The sequence below is a fragment of the Phascolarctos cinereus genome, unplaced genomic scaffold (genome assembly GCF_003287225.1).
Source record: "Phascolarctos cinereus isolate Bilbo 61053 unplaced genomic scaffold, phaCin_HiC Scaffold_2;HRSCAF=192, whole genome shotgun sequence".
NCBI lineage: Eukaryota > Metazoa > Chordata > Mammalia > Diprotodontia > Phascolarctidae > Phascolarctos > Phascolarctos cinereus.
The window spans coordinates 242,388,898-242,414,124 of NW_027555625.1; the positions used below are offsets into that span (position 1 = coordinate 242,388,898).

Consider the following 25,227-nt stretch of genomic DNA (forward strand, 5'->3'; position numbering starts at 1 on the left):
ATCCTATCATGTTTATATTGTTATTCTTCCTATATTCTTCTGAAGCCATTCCCTATGTATGGAGGAACCTCAACAGAGAAAGTGTATTTGCAGGCAAACCAGCCAGATGTGAAGCTGGAAGAATATTTGGAGGGTGAAATCAGATGGCACACCCCAAGGGAATGTTTGTGAAATGCAGAATGCAAAGGGAGGAGGGGGCAACAAGGAGCATGCATATGGCATACAATTATTTTTTTTAAATCATTTCAAAGAATCTCAGAGTTGGCAAGGACCTCAGAGGTCACTTTGTCCAACCCCTACTGGAACAGACATCCCTTCTACCAATTATGTGGAGTTTGCTACCTCCTAAAGCAGCTATTCCGTTTTTGGACAGCTCCATGTGCTAGGAAGCTTTCCCTTTATATCTAGCCAAATTGTGTTCTTCTACAGCATCTACCCACTGCTCTTATTTCTTTCCTCTGGGATCAAGAAAAGCACATCTAATTGTTACATATCATAACAGTCCATCAGATACTAAAAATAAAACTGTCATGTTCCTTACCCCATCCCCAATGTCCTCTACTCTAGACAAAACAGCCACAGTTTCTTCAGCTGAAACTCATGTGTGTGACAAGTCTTATCAATCGTCTTGGTTGACCTCCTCTGGCTACTCTCTGCATGTCAAAGTATTTAAAAATATGGCATCCAGAACTGAACCTAAAATCCTAGATGCTATTGGACTAGGATAAAGGATAGCAGGGTTATCACCTCCCACATTCCCAACTTCTGTTCAGAATGTTTTTGGTCCTGCAGCCAAAACTCACATTTGCAATTTGGGCTTTCACATTATAATGTTGACTCATATAGAGTTTGCACTTCATAGAAACCCCCCAGGCCTTGTTCATATCTGAATCACTGCCCAGCTTGCTACCACTCCCTTGGAAGGATGTGCCCTAGAGTCCCCTTTCATGAGTAAGTTGTGAGTCATAGAAGAAAACAGATGTTGCTCAATTGTACACTTGGACACCAGAAATTTCAGTCCATTCCCTACGTCCTTTTAGAAAAGTCAAGAGATGGTTGAAGATTCCATTCTGGCATAAATATCCCTGAGATTTTCCTGTAAATAACCATGACAACACAAGGTTTTGTGGAAAGTGTGAAGTCTTCTTATTTACCCTTGAAATAGGAAGAGGTTAAGAAAATTGAAGTTTTTGGTCAGAAAGTTGCCCAGGATATGATTTGGGTAGCCACATTTGATCTGATAGGCTGACAAGCCAAAGTAAATACATTTGACCGGGTATCAAATCTGAGCCATGTAGTTTGCACTGAACCTCCTGCAAGTAAACAGAAAAAAATCTGTTATTGGTAAACTCATGAAGCCTCAGTTTTCCATCTGTGTCATGGAGAGAATAACCCCTGCCCTGTTGTTGTAGTCTGGGAAAACTATTTTTTTTTCCTGGCTTAGTCTTTCTCCATCCAATAAACTCTCTATGCCCAAACCATCCCCCTTCTTCAGCCCTGCCCCTTTTCTGGGAAGCCTAGCTAACTGACACTTCCCTACCTGAGAGGTGGGAGAACATCTCAGACCCTCACTAGTCTTGGAGCTGCCCTGTGAAGCTTAGCATGAAGGTGAACTGAGGGGTCCAAAGCCATTTGCGGATTCCTCCTTCTGCTATGGCTTGAAGACCATAACGCCAAGGCTCTTTGACATCATCTCTGGATTCATTCCTTCCCTGCCCTGTCCCAGCCCACCTTTACAAAGATTGCCCTAATACCCTTTCTTCTCTGTGCTTCCTTGTGTGGCTAAGTCATGCAGCCTTCCCTTTTGGACCTTCCTTTAAATGTGCCAAATAAAGCAGCCTACTGCTTTAGCATTAAGCTCAGTGCCCCATCCGGTTCTTTCAAGTCCTTTTTAGTTCCAGCAACAGACCCTAATGCCTACAGAAGGCAACATCATAGGCATTTTAGATTTGGAAGAGACCTTAGAGATCATCCATTTTACAAAGGATGAAATGGAAACAGAGTCACATAAGTTGAAGTGACTTATCCAAAGCTATACACATATTGAATAGGAGTGTTGGATCTTGAACACACAAGTCTCTGAATTTGATTAAAGTGCAGTGTTTTTTCTATTAGATAGAAGGATAGATAGATAGATATGTAAACCAAAGCATGAACAATATTGTGATAATATTTGTTCTTTGTGTGATGAAGAGGGAGGTGTAGAAATCCTTATGCTAAACTATATTGTTTGAATGGGTCTTTGGTCAGAGTTTTGGTCAGAATGCCTGGAGTCCTCATCTACTTTTAATTCTTTCTTTAAATCATTGTAATAGACTTTCAATCTATTACAGTATAGCATTATAGCCTCTTAATTCTTTTCTTTTCCATTTCTGACAAAGGCATCTCGGTGTAGGGAAGGCAGTGTATTGGTGGTAACATCATAGTTTCCCCAGGCAAGCACTTTCTATGCTAAGTTTATTATTCCCCTGACTTACTTAACTGGATCACTAAAGGCCATCTAATTGGTCTTCTACCAACTTCCCAGCAGAAACTGGGGAAAAATATATTCTACTCCAACGATAGTCACTGCCAGTGGCTTCCCTGGGACAGGCATGGTGGGGCTCGAAGGATGGCCAGCCTCCAGCTGTCTTTACCACAAGGCATTAGCACCAATCCTGGCCCTACCACAAAGCCATATTCCACCACCAGTATTAGATGCTGAAAGTCTTCAAGTATCCACTCAAGACAGTTTCCCAACTATGCCTAGAGTGCTCTCCTTTTTCACCTCCACTTCCTGGCTTTGTTGACTCAGCTCAAATCCCACTTTTGCAAAAGGTGTGTCCCCCTATGGCTAGCACCTTCCCTCCAAGATCACCTCCCATTTACTCCATACGTATCTTATATGTATATAACATTAGAATGTGAGCTCCTTGAGGACAGGGACTTTTTTTCTCTTTTCTATGTACCACCAGACCTCAGCATGGTACTTGGCATATAGTAAGCCCTTAATAAATGTTTGTTGGCCAAATGAATGAGATTTGAAACTAAAACATTGCTTTAGTCATGTTGCTGTCTAGGAGAGATCTGCCAGCCTCATGACATTGACCTTATGATAAGTTCCTTTGAGCAAGTCAAGAAGGTTGTATCTCTTTCATTTCATTGAAAAGTTTGTACGACTCAATGAACATTCCTCCTCCTTGTTCCTACAGTGTACCCAGCAGAATGCCTTGCACATAGTGCATAATAATACTCATTAGAGTAAATTGAGTTGAACTGTCTGTACTACTCATACTTAACCACATGGGAGCATTGAGTACTTTGCGTTTTTCACATTCTTGGAAATGAAATGAAAGATTTTCCCCTACATCGATTTTTTTTTGTCCCCCATCAGAAATACCTCTTGGTTACTTCAGGAAGAATGAAGAACAGCCAGAAGTGAACTTCGATAACAAGGACAACCTGAAATACGCACTTGCCATACATGTTTTTTCTCAGGTTGATGGCATGGTCCACGTTCATGCTGCCAAACTGTATGAGGATCGTTGCCAAAAAAGCTTCTGGCACCTGGTCCTCAGAAAGTGTCTCAGAAAAGTCAGCAGCTGAGTATTTCTAACAAGATGAGAAATACTGGTTAGGAAAACACAATCTTCAGGGTACATGGAATGGCTGGCAGAAACAACCCACGCAAACGACTCAGTTTTCCTTAGATACCATCATAATCAGGTCACAGTCTTGCTCAGAAAGTTTTGAAGGCTCTCTAGTTCCTATATAATAAACACCAAACTCATTAGCCTCCTATCCAAGACAACAGGATTGAATGAATTTTAGAGTAAGAAGGGCCTGAGAGGTCATTCAGTTCAACCACCTCATTTTACAGAACAGGGAACTGAGGTCCAGAGGCTACATGACTTAGCAAAGATCACCCAGGTTGCAAATGTCAGAGATGGGATTTGAACCCAAGTTTCATGTTTTAAATCCAGTGGTCCTTCTATTACTCCATACTCCCAAATCCTTCCACAATCATTCTTCAACCTTTCTCTTCAGATCTATGTCCACTACTACCTAACATAAGCCTTTGCTCCTCACAGTCCCCTGGCTGTACCCTACACTTTTCACTGCCATCACTGTGTCCATTCCATTCCCTCAACCTATAATGTCCTTTTTTTCTCTCTCCCTATTGAAATTTTCCCTACCCTCCAAGGCCCAGGCTCAAGCAGTACCATATACATTAAATCCTCCCAGCCAAGCCCACTCTCTCTGTCTCTGCCTCTCTTAACTACCACAGTACTTTCTGTACAATAGAATGTAAGCTCCTTGAGGGCAGGAATTATCACTTTTTTTTTTTACTGTGCATCTCCAGTACCTAGGAGTGCTTAATAGTAGTCACTAGATTAAATTGAGTTGAATTGTCTATTGAATTGTCTTCCTTCCTTCCTCTCCTTTTTCCTCTTGTTTATGTCTTACACACATTTCAGTTGTCTTGATCGATATCTGGCCACTGAATGGCTCTGAAGGAGAAAGGGAGGCTGGTGACTTTGCATGGCCCTCCCTCACTCAAATCAGATTCAATTGCAAGTCATGTCATCATCTCCCTCATATCACAGTCCTCTTCAAGAACGAAGGACAAATCACACACAATCACAATTCACTTAACCACAAACTATACTGCCTTGTCTCTTTCCTTCCTTCCTTCCTTCCTTCCTTCCTTCCTTCCTTCCTTCCTTCCTCCCTTCCTCACTTCTTCCCTTCCCTTTCCTCCTTCCTTCCCTCTCTTTTCCTCTTGTTTATGTCTTTCACACACTTCTCAAGGACAGAGACTATAATCCTTTTTCATCTTGGCATTCCCACTACTTAGCAAAACTTTTCACTTATTCACTTATTATTTCATTTATATGAAGAACAGTAAGGAGTTAATGACAAAGTGTCTCAATCACAGTAAGTGATTAATAAATATTTGTTGAATTGAATTTTCTCCAACTAAATTCTGTAACTCTTAACATCACAAACTGTGTCTTCCTCTTTGTATTTCACGCAGTGTCTAACGCTGTGTTCTGACCGGGGCAGATATTTAGTAAATACTTGACGATGATGGGCAGAGCTGTAACTAAAGTTCTAGTGCCTTGGGCAATCAGCACAGAGTGTGTTGGCAGCCTGCCTGGGACTAGAGAGCCCAGAGCAGATCTAAGGAAGGGGATACAGAGGATCAGGGTATAGAAGGAAGGGGATTACCTCAACTCAGAAAGGTTCTGTTGCTTCCTTCCTTTCCCCCTTTTCTTACCCCAAGACACTTATCTTGGTGCCTCCAGAGGTTATTCTATTCACCTTCATGGTGAGCCGGTAGTAGGAAGCCCAGAGCATATATAGAGCTGAGGGGGAAGGACACGAATAGGGAAAGAAGAATTCATAAGCAAGCCCATCTGCCAGGACAGCAGAGAGTGATCATCAATGCCCAGATGGCCAGTGGCCACCACTTGTCCTGCTTCCCAGCTTTCACTTTAATTAAGAATAGCAGCAAAACAACTTAATATAAGCCTTGGACATAGCACAGAAAGCAACAGCCATTTCAGTAATGGGATCTGTGAAACTGGTATTTAAAGCAAAAAGCAAAAAGATTTCTCGCTGCCGTTCAGCAAGCCAAGGGCCATACTCTTCTTGCCATGTGCCCAGTTCACCCTCCTTAAAAGTGTGGCTGTAGAGGGGAGCTCCAAGGCTCTGAGGAGTCCCCAGGGAAAGTCAGAGTGCTGAGCCATGCAGGTTGGAGAGAGAGACTGTGCTTACTCCAAAGGCCCAGTATCCAAAGATGATGATGAGAAAGTTGATGCCCTCACCCAGGAACATGAAGGCATAGACATCACACACAGGGCTGAATTCTGGGTGGATGATGTTGTAGAAGAACTGTCTGATGGGCCAATAGATCCGGAGGGCACTAGGGAGCCAAAGACACATGCAGTGATGACCTGTTCTTGAACCATACAGCTCATCCTAGACTGTCAGAGTAGGAAGGGACCTCATGACACAGTCAATGTCTTCTTCTTGTAACAACAACAACAATAATCACTAGCACTTATATAGGGCTTCTCAAGTCTTCTAAGTGCTTTACATATGTTAACTCATTTGATCCTTACAACAACCCTATCAGCTAAGTGCTATCCTTATCCCCATTTGCAGTAAACTGAGGCAAACAGTGCTTAAGTGACTTGCCCAAGGTCACACAACTAGGAAGTCTCTGAGGCAGGATTCAAACTCAGGCCTTTCTGACTCCAAGCCCAACTTCAAGGATGCTGTAGCCCCATCTTTAGCAGCTACAGTTCCCGGAAACCCAGAAAAGACCCCAAAAAGTTCATGTTACTAAAGTCTGTGACATTATCAAATGGTTCAACATCAGAAACAGATATAGTTTTATTACTTGAAGTGACATCAAAGAACATATATTACCAACTGCATTGCTGCTGTACCCTAAGGACCATGGGAATCTTTCCATCTTGCAGCTGAAACCATTTATATAGCTTATCTCACCTATTAGAATATGAGTTCTTGGAGGGTATAGACTATCCTGCTTTTCTATTTGCATCTTTTGTACAAATTAAGTGCTTAACAAATGCTTTTCCTTCCTTCCTTCATTCATTCAACGTCAGAGCTAGAAGGACCCTTAGGCCATAAAATGTCAGAACTAATATAACTCTTAGCAATCACAAAGTCCACTTGACTTCCCCTGCTTCTCAGGGACTCTGCCCAAGGGTCACTTGATTAGATAGTCAAAACATCAGAATTTGAATCCAGGTCCCCTGATTCTGGGTCTAAGGCTCTTCTTTCTAGCCCCTCCTCTAACAACCCTCTCAATTACGTTTGAGTTGCCAGCTTTCTGGATTTCACCAGCTGTTTCTTCAGCATCCTTGCAGTGAGCAGCCTTCCATTGATTGGAAATTTTCTGAACCAGCTCTGCATCTTCCTGGCTCTTCTGTCCTGGAATTCCCCTGAGAAAGACACAAGATAGCAGCAATCTTTCTTCTGGGATTGCTTTTTGGAACCTCCGTCTCTCCTCAAATCCTAACCTCCTTGAGTGTAACAGTGGCTTCTTTTCCACCAGAGGGAAATGCACATGCCTGATTTAAGGGACAGAGCCACATTCTTTAGAATGAGTAACGTTTGCAGTCCCAGCCTTGATCTTTATTGGCCTCTAGAGACCTTTCAGAATAAAGACAGGGAAGTGAGGGGGGAAGGGTTAGGGGTGTAGGGAAGGGTAAGGACTGGAGGATGCTAAAGGACTAAGGGTCTGGCCAGGCACAATCTTCTAGGTCAAATTCTAATGCAAAGGAACATTTCTGAGGGGTATCCCTGTTGTATTATGCAACTAGAGACTGGGGATGGGAAGGAAATGTTGGGGAGGGGGTTGGGATGAGGAGAGAGGATCATCAGATGTACAGCTAGGAAACAGAATCATCTAATCTGGGGGTTCTTAACCTATTTTGTAACTATATTTCAATATAATTGATTTCCTTGTTAATCTCCTATGTTTCATGTATTTAAAAACATTATTTTGAGAAGGGGTTCATAGGCTTTATCTGACTATTGGAGGGGTCCTTTACACACACACACAAAAGGTTAAGAACCTCAGATCTAATCCAACTTCTTGATTTGCCAAAAGGTGAAACTGAGACACTGAGAGGTTATCTACAAAGCCAGTTTTCAAACTAGAAAATAAGGGGATTAGCCTAGATGAAACTGTCTGAGCCATCCTGGTGTGATGAATAGCACACTGAACTTGAAGTCAGGAAAACCTGAGCTCTGATCTTGCTTCAAACACTTACCAGTGCTGTAACCTTGCGGAGGTTACTTAACCTCTGGGCCTCAGTTTCCTCATCTTTTTAATTAGGGGATTGGAGTCTACCACCTCTTAAGATCCCTTCCATCTCTACTTATAAAACCTAGGTCCTTTAACTCCATATCCTTCCATTATATACTTTTCGAAGAAGCTAAAGGGAAAGAAGGAGAAAGAGGAGGAGGAGGAAGAAGGAAGGGAGTGAACTGGTGTTTGTAGTGAGGAAGCCAGACCAAGATTGCTAACAAAGCCCCTACAAGGATCAAGATTTGAGGAATTATGTATGAAGAAATAAATCTTGAGTTTTTATAACTCCTTTTTTTGTCTTCCAAAGCCCACGTGTACCCAAAGGGGTTTGTCTCTTTCTCCACAAAGCCCACCGGGAGCGGGCAGGCTGAGGAAAAGGATAAGGCTCTGCCTGCCAACCCTGGGGGAAGCTCCCCAGCTTTCTGCTGCTGTGTCATTGACTCTTGGACTTTCTAATCTTTTTCTTTTCTTTTCAGTTAGCCTGGCCAGAAGATGGCTCATCCCATAGTCCTAGACTCTGAATGGAGGGAAAAAGGAAAGTATTTGAGTATACATTTTGCTGATCTCCCTCCCCCCACCCAAGTCCAAAATAGACACCCATGGGCCCAAGCGCAAAGGGACAAGCTATGTACAAATGGTAAAGAGTGGGGGCAGCTAGGTGGCGCAGTGGATAGAACACTGGCCCTGGATTCAGGAGGACCTGAGTTCAAATCCAGCCCCAGACACAAAAACACTCATTAGCTGTGTGACCCTGGGCAAGCCACTTAACCCCATTGCCTAGCCAAAAAACCCCCCCCCAAAACAAATGGTAACAAGCCCAAGATGACACTGCAGGATTTGGAGACACAGAGGCTGAAGGATCTGGAGAGAAAACAACCCATGAATCCCAGGCTGGGAGCAGTGGTACCCCTCTCACAATATCCCTCCCCAGCCCCAGCCCTGACACATAATTCTGCTCAACTAAAAATGGATGTGTGGGGTTATAGAGAACATAGGAAACCCAGAAGTTGTCCAGGAGGACTGGATTGAAAATATGGTGAGATGCCACCCCCCTGTGAGATAAGGGAGCAGCAGTACTTGAGCCTCTGAGCTCTCTGGGGACCAGGCTGTGCAGGAGATAAGGAAGTGCTTCCCCAGACCTGAGTCTGATAGAGCCTCTCAGAACGGTCTGTTTTGGGCTTCCTTTAAGTCCCAACTAAAATCATGCTTTCTACAAGAAGCCTTCCTCAACCCCTCTTAATTCCAGTGCTTTCCCTGTTTTAATTATTTCCTATTTATCCAGTATATAACTGGCTTTGTATATAGTTGTTTGCATGTTGTCTCCCTGTTAAATTGTAATCTCCTTGAGGACAGGAACTATCTTTTGCCTCTTTTTGTATTCTCAGCATTTAGCACAGTGCCTGGCACATAGTAGGTGCTTAATAAATGTTAATTGAAAGAATGAGTGAGTGAATGAAAGTCCCAGAAAGGGGCCGTGAAGGGGATGCCAGCACTTTGGGGTAGGGCGAGGCAGGAGAGGATCTAGCCCCTGAGACTCTGCTAGAAGGCCATGCCTTCCTGGGAATGTTTTAACTTCCCCCATTGCCAGGACTGTTTTTTGCCTTGAAAGCTTTTCCTCTTAAAGCCTCCAAGTCAGCTAAATTTCAGCAGCCTGGCAAAGACCATTGGACCAGAAGAAGTAGGTTCTTGTCCCTGCTTTGACACTAACTCTGGGCCATTATCTATACCATTGAAATCACAAGTCTAGTCCCCACCCTCGATTTCCATCCCATTCCCACCCCCCTCCCTCTCCCTCTCCCCAGGATCAACTAACTTTGGGTTCTGCTTTATAGAAAGGCATCTGTAAAATGGGAGCAATGCCTACCTTACCTAGTCTGTATGAGGTTAAAAGGGGATAGAGAACAGACCTGTGATTTCATTGATACGGGGAAATTACAGGTTAGAAAATTCCCTCTGCAGACACAGGTCAGAGCTTACTCTACAACCAGTAGTCTTAGCTACTTAGAGTACTGAGTTATTAAGTGAACTGTGGTACAAGGCCAGGATGTGTCAGACCCAGGGCTCAAACCTATGGCTTAGAGACTGACTCCCCAACTCCCAAGACCACAATTACAGGAATAATTAGTTTAAATAAAAAACTACCAAATGGCTTGCTTCCTCTGGGGTTTTAGGAGAATGGGGTCCCCCCCTTTTGTTAATGTCTGCCTCTTCCCCCAACCGGGAATGCTTCATTAGGTTTGCCAGCCCAGGCAAGGTTTGTAATTCATGCCTCAGGTACAAAAATTCCTACTTTATGCCTATGGCAGGGAAAGAAATACGGTGTGTGCTCTGAGGTGTGTCTGAAGAAATAGCAGCAAAGGAAAGAGTAGATGGAAGAATTTCTTTGTATTTACTTCCTGTCTTAAACTCGGAATTCTGGGTATTCATCTTTATGAAGAAATCTCATTGAAGTGAGCTTTTGGGGAATTTGGTTTCCTAAGGATTCCTGGCACCAAGCCCAGTGGGATTATATAATGCAGTTAAAAAATAAAAATTTTAAAGTCCAGAAACAGACCTGATTTAAAACTATCTTTAAAACAAACCTATGCACCAAATGAAAAACACTAGTGCCTTCAAGGCATTCTGAGCAGGAGTCAGAAATTCAAACGTATTTAAGTCTCAGTCTTGAGGGCCTTTGGCGAGGGCAAGCAGCCAATTCTGTGTCTCAGCTTTCTCATCTGGAATATGGGTGTTGATTTGAGCCTGTCCGATGTGGGAGCTGTGAAGTCTAGCTAATTAATGTTTTTTTTTTCATTAAAAACAAGAAGGTTCTAAAGAGCAAGAATTGCCAGAAAATGATAAAGTGAATGAAACCATTTCCAAAGAACATATCCTCTGCTGGGGCCATTTATCTTCAAGACTGATCTATGATAGAACAAAGCCAACAGTTGCACAAGGTCATAGTGGACATAGCTACTCTTTTTTTCAATTCCAGCTATATTTGGCAGAGAAAATGGCTTTTCTCCATGTATGCCTGCATAGAGCTTTGTGGTCCAGGGAAAGAATCCAAACTGTGAAAAATAGTTGACCACTACTGCTGCCTGAAGAAAGAGAAGGGAAAGGAGAGAACACACGAAACCAGCTGAAAGTACTTATTTAGTCTCAAATTAGCCTTTCTTATACCAGAGATTTCTCTAAAGCGTATTATCCGCAGAAATAAGAGAGAGAGAAAAAAATAACCAACATCATGCTGAATTCTCAGGATACCACTGTCTGACACTGCTGAAGTCCAGAAAAGAGAAGGGAAGTGACCATGGGCATGTTTCTTCCTCTCTCTGGGCCTCAATGTCATCATCTGTTGGACTAGACAACCTCTAATGACCCTTCTATCTCTAAACCCATAATCCTATGCTTTTGTTCAACCTTCTAAAATTTCTTTGAGATCTTTACTCTTTTCCTTTTTATGTGTGTGGCTTGGATTCCAAAAGTCTGTGCTTCCAAATTTCTTCTAGTATTTATTGCCTGTAAATTGATTTGGCATAGTTCCCAAATAGTAGCTAAATTCCAACATTCTCTGGCCCACTACCCCAAAGCCAAACCATTCCTCATGGTAGTTATGCTAAGGAACAGTCTTCTTTTTATGCTGAAACTGCTTTGAAAATAGCTTTGTCACCCAAAGTACCACTCCTGGTCACCACCATACTTTTTCAAATAGCCTGACTAGACTAGTCTTCTTCCTCTACCAGGAACCCTACCTCTTATTTCTGCCTATGAAATTTGAAATCTGCCCCATCCTTCAAGATCCAGCTCAAATGTCACCTCCTCAAAGTCTTTCCTGATCCTCTCTTAAGGTAGAAGTGACCCCTCTGGCTTCTGAACTCCTATGGCACTTGTTCCATTCAATCTTGTTTTCTATTTACTTCCATACTTACTTTATCATTCCTACTAGACTGCGTGCTCTTTCAGAAACTAAATCATTCATCTTCTCTCTTCCTGCTTTGGGAGTCCCAAAGATGCTTCTTTCAGCTTAAAGAGTGTCACGGCTAAAAGGGATGTTAAAATTCTATGCAATGTTAAAATGATAGTAGAGAACTGGACTCAAAGCTAGGAAGATTTCGATTCAGGTTGTGCCTCTGACATATAGTTGATGTGTGACTTTGGGGAAGTCACTTAATTTTACAGTGCCCCAGACTGCTCTCCATGGCTGGAAGTTGCAGAGAAGGGGTCAACCTACGTCGGTAGAAGGAGTTTTCCCACCAGAAGCTCCCTATATCAATGAAATCACAAGTCTAGTCTTTATCCCCACAAAATGTTTATTAAGTGCCTCTAATTCAATTAAACAAATATCTATTAAATGCCTACTATGTACAAGTCTGTGTGCTGAAGCTATAATTTTCTTTTTCAGGCATCCAACTCAGTAATTGGTATAAGGAACTTCCAGTGAGAAAATTATATCTATTAAGGTAGACTAAAAACTATTTGGATGACTTACAGCATTAAAAATTTGCCATGGGTACTAAGAGGTTAAATGACTTGCCTAGGGCCATACAGCCATATGTGCCAGTTAGAACTATGGTCTTTTTAATACCAAGGCCACTCAGCCATCTAGAGAGTCAATCAATCATTCAGTCAATAAGCATTTATTGGGGTGTGTGGAGTATTCAGGAGGACTAGCACCTTTGGTGTGAGGGCTTGCCAAACCTTTTTCAAGGCTGCTCATCCACTTTTGGTGTCCACCTGATTAATCTAATTCTTACCTGTGGCTCCACAAAGCTGTCACATGAGCAGTGACCACACCCCAGTAAGCCATCTCCTCAGATGGGCTAAACCAGGGTAATGGCCAGGTCTCAAACCTGTTGGTGAGTTAGGGGGATGTCTACCCCAAGAACGTGAAGAATTTCTCTAGCAGAATGGGTGGATGAGAACAATTTGTTCCAGTGGCAACGAAGGTGCTGTGGAGAGCTTAGAGCTTGGGCAGACATGAAGGACACCAAGGTCATCCACTGCATACAGGGCCATTGTCAGTGGTCTTGACTTTTGTCTTGCCACTGGACTTTGATGACTCAGGAAGACAGAGTGAGGCTGAGGACTTTGAGTAACTCTGCCTCACTTAAATCCAATTCACAAGCAAGTCAAGACATATCCCATGACGTCATTGGTCCTCTTCAAAAAACGAAGGGCAAACAACAGCTGAGTGCTCAGTATGTACCAAGATTGTGCTAAGAGCTATGGATACAAAAAATGACAAACACCCACAAACACACACACACGTACACAAACAGTCACTGCTCTCAAGGAACAAACGTTCTAGTGGGGGTGACATGCTGACATCGAGACACATAACAAGACAAGTACAGAGTATCTGAAGATAATCAGAAAGAGGGAAATCCTATCCATTATGCCGCAATGCCTTTTTGCTGTGGCTATCCTTTAGAAAAATCCATTTGTGATTTCATTTTGACTCTTGAAAGCTAGTGTATTGTTTGCAAGATCTGAAGGGGAGGTTATAGAAGAGAAAAGTATGGCAAGTGATAGCACGGTAGTATGTGAGCTCTGGACAGCTAGAGTGCCAGCTATGGAGTTGGGAAGACTTGAGGTCAAATCTGGCCTCAGGCACTTACTAGCTTTGTGACCCTGGGTAAGTTATTTAACCCTGTTTGCCTCAGTTTCCTCATCTGTAAAATGAGCTGGAGAAGAAATGGCAAACCACCCCAGTATCTTTGCCAAGAAAACCCTGAATGGGGTCATGAAAAGTCAGACACAACTAAAACAACTGAACAACAACAACATGACAGTGTTATCTTCTGTTGGTACTACCTCTGTGTAAAAGATAGCAGCCATCAAGAAGCATTTAGGAGGTCTTGGAACAGAAAGCATAGCCCACAAGAAGCAGAGAATGGGGAGCACCAGTGTCAGGATGGAAGCTGAAATCATGTGGTTCAGGATGATCACGAAGTAACTGAGCATTTCAGACTTGGACTCAATCAGCTCGTACAGCTCCAAAGTGAGCCTCACCATTTTGGGGGGACTCCTGTAGAATGTATCTACCTCTTCCAGCTCGCAGTCATAAAAAACCCTGAAAGGAAGAACCAGTCCAATTGGAACAAAACAAGAACATCCCTAGTTAGCTGCTTGAGAGGAGACACAGGGTAGGGAAATGGCACTAGACCTAGAGTCATAAGACCTGGGTTTGAATTGTGACTCCAGCTCTTACTGTGTGACCCTGGCCAAGTGGCTCAACTTTTCCAAGCCTCATCTGTGAAATAGGCATAATAATGCTGCCACTGCCTGCCTCATATGGATGTTGTAAAGAACACTAAAACTTGAATCACCATAAAAGTTGCTTTCATTGAGAGGCAGCAGGAGAAAGAAGCTGGATTTGGAACAAAAGGTCCTGGGTTCAAATCCTAGCTCTTCTACTTACTACATATGTGACCTTGGATAAGGCATTTCCCCTCAATTGTAAAAAAAAGAATGTTCAACTAGATGGTCTTGAAGGTCCCTTTCAGTTCTAATTTTAAATCTATAATAGTAACTACAGATGCAGATGTGCCCTGTTTTAAGAAGATCTTAGATCTAAATTTTTTTTAAAAGAAAGCTAATATCCAAGAAGTAATTATCCATTTCATAAAAGTATTTCCTTGAATAGTGAGCTTCTTTAAGGCATTTAAAATGTATAATTTACAAAAACTCTATTTGCTCAAAATTGGTATGGTACATATTTTTGAAACAAATGATTATCTGAGAAGCAGCAGAGCAAACAGATGAATGGTCTTAAAGCCAGAATCCTGAATTTAAATCCTGTCTCTGACGCATACACAAGTGACCTTAGGCCAATCACTTAACCTCTCATAGATCTGATGGTAGAAGGAGTTTCTTCATTAGGGAGTTTTCTGAACCAATGAAATCAAAGCTCCAGTTCCTGACACTAATTTGTGCCAAAGACCGCTTGCCTCTAGCGTCCTGGGGCATGTATCTTACCTCTTTAACCCAAGTAGAGTGGTTTGGACTGTCCTCACTGAATAAGAGCAGATAACCTCATTCATAATGGATTATAGATAAAATTCAGATCAACGCAATAACCAACCATGACTGCAGTGTCCTAAGAATGAAGTGTGTTCCTCACCTCCCAACACTGCAGTGATGGATTCAAGATGGAGTATGGGACTCATTTTCAGAAATGGCCAATATGAGGTTTTATTTTGCTTTACTATGCACATTTTTAATAAGCGTTTTTTTTTCTTTCAGTTTTGGGGGCAGCAGATGGAAAGAAGAGAGAACAAATGCTTGTTACTTAGAAAACAAAATAAGAAGGAAGGGGAAATAAGAAAAAAAGAAGGGAGGGTAAGGAGAGAAGGAACGGGAAAGGAAGGGTAAGGAAGGAGAAGAGAAGGGAAGGGAAGGAGAGGAGAAGAGAAGGAGAGGGAAGGAAGGAAAGAAATAATTCTTGCCTTTTAAGGAGTAGATCTCCAGTAGGCAGCAATGGGAAGGGAGCTTTTCTTATTGATCTAGTGACTCTTTTCTTCTTCTGTCCCACTGAAGCAGTAACCAAGTCTTTGGCTTCTGATAAGGAGCTTCTTTGTCGAGCTTGCATTAAGCTGCTGTCGGGTGGGCTGGCTTCTTGACAGCCAAGTCCTAAGATTGGCTCACCCTCATCTTCCTCACCCAGGCTGTTCTCATCATCACTTGTGTAGTTATCACCCATCTCTGAGCATTCCCTAGGCCTCCCAAATGTCACAAGACACCAAAACTTTTGAAAATAAACACATTAAATTCACATGAAACAAATTTCAAACATCAGAAAACCCCACGAGGGATTTGCAATCATTTGTATGGGGCTGAACTGAGAGTTTTATTTGCTCTATCTATGAAGAGTGGGTTTATCGAACAAATTGTTAGTGCAAAAATTCAGGGGATGGCTTGACTTATTCAAAAGGACAAGTGCTCTCTGGTAATTAGTTTTCATTTAAACAATTTACTTACAAACCGTTATTTTCCATTCTTTAAAGCAAGTCTTTCAAGAAGTGTTAGTAGACAAGCCTTTGTTAGTCTGATGTGTGCAAAGTACTTGGCATGTGGTAAGCATTTACTAAATGGTTATTAATTAATTAATGCAGGAGGAGAATTGATGGACTGGGAATCAAACATTGTATGACCTTGGTCAAGTCATATATTCCCTTGGGACTTCAGTTTCTTCATCTGTAAAAAGATGGGTTTGGAGGTAACTGTCTCTAAGGACCCTTCCAGTTCTGATATTCTGTGATAAGTTATAAAGCATTTTCTGGGAATTTTCTTACTGACAAAATTACCTTCTGATCATTTGGTTCATTTAAATCTTGTTGGAAAAATTACCAGATCAAAATCAATTTGGATTATTTGTTGTTTTTTTAAACTAGGTGGCAGGTTACAGTGTAAATGGAAATAAAAGCAAGAAAATATAATTGTAAACAGCCCCAAAGAATGAACTACTCCTTCCCACTTTACAGAGATGGGAGACTATGGTTGTAGAATACAACTTTTATTGTGTTGGATAGCATTGTATGTAATGGATAACAATGCTATCCAGCTTGGTTAGTTTTATTGAGCTGATTTTTCCCCCTCTTTTTTATTCTTCATCATATGGAACAACTTTCTGGGAAGAGGTAGGGAAATGTTGTATTCAGAAATGAAAGCAATATAAAAACAAGCTATCGATAATTTTTTAAAACTAGGTTGCAGCGTAAATTAGGGTAAATTATTTCTGTGCTTATCTGAGCCAATTTTTTTGGCTTAGGGTTCAGTGTGATGACTTCAGCAAAAGTGTGCTTTGAAAACATTATTCTGACTTCCACTGTTTGCATAGTGAAAATTTGACCTTAATAGACTCTAAGCTTTCATCAAGGCCTTTTCACCTGCATGCTGTGGTCTCCTCAAGTGATTGTGAGTCTTCTCCAGTTGGGGGATGCCTCACTGATGGTGGCAGATCCTCAAGGTCATTCTTGGCAAGGTCCTTCCCAGATCCAGCCTATAACTGAGACCTCTCCCTGGGTGATTGCTGGCTTAAGGTGTCTTCATCTCTACATTGATCCCCTGAAGGAATCATCTCTTCTTCAGACTCATCTGGTAAATATAATTGTCCTTATGGTGCTCAGGTAACCCAGCATCAGAGAACCCCTGATCTTCTGCTCCTGGCTCCCTTTCCTTTATTTTGACAGGTGTGGTTTTCTGTTTCTCCTGAAGCTTTAAATGGTAGTATCTCAAAATGTTCTCTTTGGTGGCCTTTTCCCCCTACAAGACATTTTACATTTTCATTTTACAAATAAAGCATGGTGCTTGGGTTCCATTAACAAGAACTAGACATACCATTTCCCACATCCATACATTCCCAAAAGATATCCCCTATGCCATGAGTATACCAATGCCTCATCTCCACCCTTCAGAATCTTTCTCTTTCTTTGAGGTTAAAGCTAGTTGCCAACTACGGTACCACCACCACAACAAGAATAGTAGCTAAAATTTATATAGTACTTGAAGGTTTGAAAAGTGCTTTACATACGTTAGCTCATTTGATCCTCACAACAAGCCTGGGAGGGAGGTACTATGTTACCCTTGCTTCACAAATGAAGAAACTGTGGTAGAGAGAAGTTAAGTGATTTGTCCAGGGTCACACAGCTAGTATCTGAGCCAGGATTTACACTCAGGTTTCCCTGACTCCAGGTTCAGTGCCCTATTTTCTATAGTACCCAGGTTGCTACACGTAACCTTCTCTCATTTTCCCAACCAAAAATAATCTCCCCTTTCTCTAATGTCTTAGGGTACTTTGTCTGGATCTCTCTTTTAACCCCATCACTTTCTATCTTGCATTATTATACTTATTTTAATCACTCTGCCCTATTATAAATTCTTCGAGGAAAGGGACTCTTATTTAACTAGATAGGGAGAGGTGGTTGAAAGGGTGATGGATTGGGGTCAAAGGATCTGGACTCTAATCTTAGCTCTGCTGCTTTCTCCTTATGTGACCACAGGCAAGTAACTGAAACTTCTGGACCTCATTATCTTCATCTGTAAAATGAGGGGGTTGAATTAGATGACCTATAAAAGGATCCTTGGAGCTCTAAATTGACGATTTTATGTTTCATTTTTGTTTTTGTGTCCCTAGCACCAAGTGTGGTGGCTTTTACCAGTAAGTACTTATTGTTTTTTTAATCAAACTTTCTGAACACTCACAGTACCTCAAAGATGTCCAAACAATTTGCTTTGAGGTGGGGGCATTCCCCTCCTTGAAGAAAAGGATGCTTTAAATTAAGTGCACCAAGAGAACACCTCATTTTTCTCTCCAAAACTTATCCGAGGTTGCTAGTTGCACTTGGTGGAAGAACGAGTTTTGTTAAGCCTTTGATCTGAACATGAAGAAAGCCATGCATGGTGAAGAGTGATAATGACCCTGGTGAAGAGCTCACGAAAGATACAAATCATTAACCAGACTGTGGAATGATGGGTCTGAGCTGAATGACTCAAAGAACCTGGCATCATAGAAGGTAGACTCTTTGGAGCCCCATGGCCCTTACCTTATTGAGCCTTTTCAGTAGCATACACCACTCCACCCTCAACATGGTGGTTATTTCCCAATTTTCTTTATACAGGGAGTGCACTGCTGCTATGGTGTCTTCCAGCAGCACCTTCCCAAAGATCCATGAAAATCTGACCATATCGATTATTCTCTGCGTTAGAATTTCTGTGAAGAAGAGGGGAAAACCAGGAGGGAAGAACAAATCAAACCTCCAAATATTTATGTAACAAAACCCCATTATATGTATTTCATAGACTTTCAGTACTGAGTCAAAATAAAATTGAACATAGCCCAGTTAGTTATGGAGGAAAACCTCCCAGGGCACCAGGACTTTATTTCCAGTGTGAGCTTCATAAGATAGAAAAACTGGGTTTTTTCCTAAACTTTATGTTTCTCCCAGTACTAAGCCCAGGGTTCTGCACATAGTATGTGCTTAATACGTGGCTATTGAATTGAATAAATTCTTATCACTTAGACAAAATCATCAAAATTTCCCCAGAGTCAACCTGGCAGACCCAAGGTAGACCCTGGGCGAAAAGGGAAAGCAGGGATATTTGTCTTTGATACCTATGCTCCTCTTAAAGCAGCTTTTGTCTCTTTCCGTGGTTAACCTTAACCTCTCATATAGATATCCATCGTACCTACCTGGTTCATGCAAGCTTCCATCTTCTTTCTCGGAAGCATCAGCATCAACATCTTCACATTTCTCCAGACTTCTGTCTTTTGATCCTACAGAAAGATAGACATCACTTGGAATCATCTGTTTTATTCTTAATTATCAAAAACTTGATTATGTTACATTACAGGATGTATATATATGTTGGAGAGTAGTGGCTGGGGAATGATTTTCAACCCTAGATGAACAAAACATTTTTGGAATTACACTAGGGACATGGCATCCAGTCATCTGATTCTGTTTCCAGACCATGTGAAGAGTAAAACCATTCAGATTCTTACATTAATTTATCACTTGTTCTAAAGTGTTTATTTCTGATGGATACTTTTCTAGGCAAAGATCTGATTCATTAAAGACCACATACTTTATAATTTCCAAAATCCTCAAGAGATAAGAAGATGCAACTCCTTCCCTTCTTTGCAGAGGTGGGAGCTAAGAGTATGGAACATTCTCTATACTGTCAGATGTGGTTAATGTGTTGGTGAGCTGTGCTGGATTGCTTTGTTTTCCTATTCCTTCTTCATTTTCTGTCATAAAGGGTGACTCTCCAGGTAGGGATGGGGAAGGAAATGGAGGTGATGAAAAGATAAATTATATCAATAACATTTAAAATATTTCTAAGGTCCCTTCAGATCTATAATTCTCTGATATCTTCCATAAACCAAAGTTGTAATTATGGTGTCAAACAGATTTGCAAAATTCAGATGTCCCTGCAAATGCCTCAGATGAACAAACTATCCTCCAGAAAAACTCCAGCCTTTATCATGGGCACTGACATAATCATAATCTCTCTTCCTTAGCCCTTATTAAAAAAAATAGCATTCCTGTCTGATCATGATATAATCATTCCCAGAGCCCAATCTATTTATTGCTAATTCACAAATCAAAAATGTCAACTGTTTAATTTCGATTGTTCTTCTTAGACCAGTGATCCATCAAAGCTATCACCCAGCTCTCTGTTCTGGAATGGATGGATACCTCTTTGACACTGTGGCTCCCATTCCTCCTTCTTTTCTTCTCTCCTGAATGTCATTTCATCTTGCTTCCACAGCCTGACTGCTGATGCAGAATTATTTGCCCAGGCATCATAAGCAAGCTGGAGAGACAGAGAGAGAGAAGGAGACAGAGAGAGAGAGAGAGAGAGAGAGAGAGAGAGAGAGAGAGAGAGAGAGAGAGAGAGAAATCCTTACTCTTATATCTCTTTGGCAGTTTCAGCCAACATCACTCTCATCTATACTCTGTTTTAAAGCCACAAAATCTAATCAGAAAGCTCTCTAACTATATGGAGGTTGTCAAGTCTTAAGTAGATTGAAAATAATAAAGTGAGATGGAAAATCAATGTCATATTTGTTCCAAGTAATTTCCTCTTAGAAAAGAAATGATCTTAAGGAACAGGTCCTGAATTTTAAAATGTTTCAAGCTCCACTCAGATATTTGTACACCATAGTAAACTAAAGACAAAATTCTCTGGGTGAACCTGTGACATGTTCCAAAGAAAACCCAGAAATATTAACTATAAAAGCTAAGAAAAAATGAATATGTCCCCTCTATTGACTATTAAATGAACAAGGGGCAGCATGGTACAACAGAAAGAATGATAGATCTGGAGTCAGAAGACCTGGGTTCAAATACCAGTTCTGTTGATTATTACTCATTATTGTCTTGGAAAAGTTACTTAAAGATTTTTCTCAAGGGCTCAATTACCTCCTTCAAAAAATGATGGAGTTTAACTAAGTGGACTCTAAGACCTCTTTATGGCCCCATGAATTTGAAAGGAGGCACAGAAATACTTGTCCCTGAGGCTTAAAGGAGAGAGTATATTAAATGAACTATAGGTTCTTTCAAACAATCTAAGACTTTTTGATATCACTGAAGATGAGGAAGAAGAAAATATCTAGGAATAGTTCATAATCAACAATGCCAATTACTCAACAAAGTGTGAAAAGGACAAGGCCAGAGAAATAGTGAGAAAATAACAGAGAAAGCATCAAGGTTGGACTGCTTTGGAAAAGTTTGAAAGATAGAACAAGGGTTTGAAGGGAGTAAAGGATTGAAATAAGACTTTTGTGGATAAAAATTCATTTTTTTTATCATACTTTAAGGTTTATGAAGCACACTTCTCTCCACATCCATGAGATGTAAGTAGTACAAGTGTTATTACCCACATTTTATAGATCAGACCTTGAGGCCTGGAAAAGTATTGTCTTAGTCAAGATCCCATAACTGGCAAACATCACAGCCAAGACATCTTCCTCATATCATATCTAGAGCTCAGTGGATGATGCCATGCTGGTTCTCTGCCTTTTCATATAGGAAAGACCAGAGCATTTTTATGCCTTAGTCTCCCCTTTATTTTGAACAGATCAATGCAATTCACAATTCCTGTGTTGTAGGGCAAATGGTTTATGCTGAGAGGAAAGGGCCAGTGACTTCCTTTGATGAAAAACTAGGATTTATTCCCAATTGTTCCATGTTTTCCAAATATCTAGAAAGCTGCCTCAGGCTGAAAGGGCATGTTCCAATTTCATGCCCTGATTACAAATAAACATACACAAAGATCTGGAATTGTGGGCCTTTAAATTCCCTCAAGTTAACACAATATACACATAACGAAAGCCTGCAATGAAGTCCTTTGCCACATTGAGTATGTTACACTGTGTCAACTCATGTTCCCATTACACACAGTGATCTATGTACACTGTAGCAGCCTGGCAAAGTACAAAGACTACTGGATTTAGATTGACAGGACCTGGATTCAATTGCTAGTTCTGAATTCTGTTCCTTTCTACCTTGGACAAGTCACTCAACTTCACCAGGTTCAGTTTTCTCACCTGTAAAATGAGATGGTTCACCTAGATCTGAGATTTAGAGCCAGTATAAGGGACTTTGGAGGATCTCTAGTTCAATCCTTTCATTTTACAGAAGAGGAACTAAGGTAAGTGACTTGACCAGCGTGATGGGACGGAGGGTAGTAAGTAGCACAACCAGAATATCAGCCCAAATCCTCTGTCTCCAAATCCAGTGTTCATTCCACTGAACATCTACGATATTCTGATCTCACCACGACATGCTTATAGCATAAATGTTGTTGAAAAGATCAATGGGTTTAGAGTTGGGGGACCTGGGTTAAAATCCTGATTCTGATACTTTCTTGATATGTCCTTGGATGAGTCATTTAATATCTCTGAATCTCAGTTTTCTCATCTATTAAATGTAAGGAATGGAGGAAGGAAGGAAGGAAGGAAGGAAGGAAGGAAGGAAGGAAGGAAGAGGAAGGAAGGAAGGAAGGAAGGAAGGAAGGAAGGAAGGAAAAGGCATTTTTTAGACATTTATATTGCTAATCTCAAGTAATACAAATGCAGAAGTAAGATAGTTCCTACCCTCCGGGAACTTATTCTTTAAGAGGGAGAGACAACACCTGTACAGGAGTGGTGGCAATGAAAGGTGTTTTTGTCTGGTAAATCACAGGAATGATGAGTAGTAGAATTAGAATAGTTAATTGATAGGCCCTTTTGGGATGGAAATAATAATATTAACACTATCTATCTTACAGGGTTGTTACCAAAAAAGTATTTTATGAATTGTAAAGCACCATCAGGAAGTGAGTTGTTGTGAACAAAAATAATAAACCAGTATTGTAATGGGACTATTGCATTTGGATAATTTGGGGACATCACCCAACAAAGATACCTGGAAGGCAGTTTTAGGACTTGGAAATGCTTCTTTCTTTTTTTCTTCATTTATTTCTTCTTTTTCCTCTTCACTGTCAGACTCAAAGAGGCTATAGCTCCCATCCTGAATCACTTAAAATAATTCCACAAAACAAAAGGATATACAACTTTATCTCTTTGTACACATCCCAGGAAGATTTATAACAAAAGTCAAGTACCATCTGAAATCTATCTTATTCTAGTGATGTTACAAGACATTTCATTTTTATGAGACTAACCCCTCCTGCTACAGCCTGAAGTCTCAGCTTTCCTCATCTAGACTGAGATGCATTGGTACTGCTGCATTAAATTAGTCCCTGGGGATGTAGAGGGTATGGGAGTATGGGGAGTGTGGGGGTGTGGTGCTTTTCTTTGTCATCTGTCATCACAAACAGCTTGTTATCTATGGCGTAGAAAGCCTCCATTCTTTGCCCCTTTCTTGGGACAGTCAGATTGCAGATATTCTATAGCTATCAAAAAATGAAATGCTGTCCATTTGTATATAAGCCCAATGCTACCCATCAACCCAAGGCATGAGTTTTTGGGTTCTTCTATAATAAATGTGAGAGATTCGTGCTGCCATTTATACTTTTTAGCCCAGACCCCTTTGTATATTATAGCATAGCTGTGTTTTCAAGAGAGCTGGCTAGGAGTAGGGATTCAGTCTGTAATCATGGAACGGCGAAAAAAGCTAACCCATGAAGCTGGCCCACAAGGAAATAGATAATGATAATGCTGATGATAATTAACATTCATAGAATACTTTAAGGTTTGCAAAGGACTTCACAAATATTCTTTCATTTTATCGTCACAATAACCCTTTAAAGGTAAGTGCTATTATTATTCTTATTTTACAGCTGAGGAAACTGAGGTAGGCAGAGGTTAAGTGACTTGCCCAGAGTCACACAGCTAGGAAGTGTCTGAGGTGGGATTTATACTCAGGTCTTCCTGACTCCAGGCCAGGCATTCTATCCTTTGCACTCTCTAGCTGCCAAGGCCTCTGCCTCATTAGCCTTGTGTAATAACCCATTATGCTCATTAGAATCTCCGTTAACTTACTAGAAGGATGCTTTACCCAAGGCTTCTACCAGTTCTCGCCTTTATTTTTCATTATGCTCCCATCATCTGCAAATAGAGTAAAGCCTCACTAGATGAGATACCACTCATTTAGAACATGGGATAGTTCCTCCCCAAAGAACTAAAGCCTGCCTTTCTATTATCCATTAAGAAAAGATTGGCTTAATCAAATGAATAGATTTACATGGTTTTAAAAAGTAACTTGATAGGATTGTTTTTCATTACATTCATCCCATATGACAATTAAAACTCATTCTTGCCTATTCAAAAAAGCAGATCCCCTGGGCACCTCTATTGGGCAATACTTTGTAAAACTACTTTGGGATATACTTTATACACTTTTAAACAGTGAAACTATATTAAGTTAAATAACTTTTAAAAAAGACACCTTCTAAATTTAGACTTATCACTAATATAAACTGCTCAATCTAATTAGTCTTGATTGGTGAGGTCAAATTATATACTCGATGTAATTTTTGCCTAATAAAAGGAAATGTGACTGATCATTATCAAACAAAGACATGGATTCTTTTTTTTAACCCCCCAAATTGGTTCAATTCAAGAAAAATCCATGAGGTGAAAAATTAACTTTAGAAGCATGTTCTATTCTTTGATTAAACAAACAAAAATCTCCTACTTCCTTTGGGCACCTGATTCTTTAAGGAAATGTTTTTGGAAATCTCAGGATTGTAATTGTCAAAGCAGCCTTTGAATTTCCAGAAGCCCTATTATAACCAACAGAAGGAAGGGCCTCCCTCTGCTGGAGGCCCACAGGTACAGTAGAAATTGTTCTGCATTTGTACTTGGAAGACCTAGGTTTGCACCCCAATCCTGCCACTTATTATCTATGTGATCTTGGGCAAAGTTATTTAACCCCTCTGGATCTCAGTGTCCTCCTCTGTAAAATGAGAGGGTTGGACCAGATGACCTGTATGTACCCTTCTAGCTCTAAACTTATTATCCTATGATTTTGCACTAACAAAGGGCCCTTTTCACATTTTTTTTTTGCTTAGGTCAGAATTTAAACTCCCAGCACTGTTTTAGAGCCAAATTTCTAAGAAAATGAGATCAGTGGAGAAGCTGCTGTAGCATAGACCCATTGTCTGTCTGACATTCCTAGAGGCTAAAGTCCACCCCTTTCTTACTCTCAGGGAAGAGTGGTTTTACATGGCAGATGATTTAATTTCACTGTCTCAGATCCTAGAGGTTCTTTGAGGGTCACCTGAGACAGCTGAGTGCACCAATGATTTCATCCTTACCTTGTGTTTGTCTTGAGAGAATGACTGTCTTTAACCATTGAGGCACCAAAGGTAGATTTATCAGTCTGCTGCATACTGTCAATTTTTTTTCTGTTTCAATTTGATTTTCTCCATTCTGAAAATTTAAGACAAGTTCTGAGAACTTATCC

At 40.9% G+C, this 25,227-nt stretch overlaps 1 protein-coding gene across 1 annotated transcript in view; it reads right to left on the reverse strand.

Annotated features, from left to right (window-relative positions):
• LOC110205095 (piezo-type mechanosensitive ion channel component 2-like) overlaps window positions 1-25,227 on the reverse strand; it is a 60,385-nt gene that overhangs the window by 15,326 nt on the left and 19,832 nt on the right. The window contains 9 exon segments of the mRNA XM_078149162.1: window positions 1,155-1,313; window positions 3,380-3,591; window positions 5,761-5,908; window positions 6,418-6,470; window positions 6,827-6,956; window positions 13,692-13,883; window positions 15,259-15,557; window positions 18,355-18,521; window positions 19,002-19,085. Coding sequence (XP_078005288.1) covers window positions 1,155-1,313; window positions 3,380-3,591; window positions 5,761-5,908; window positions 6,418-6,470; window positions 6,827-6,956; window positions 13,692-13,883; window positions 15,259-15,557; window positions 18,355-18,521; window positions 19,002-19,085 — 1,444 coding nt within the window.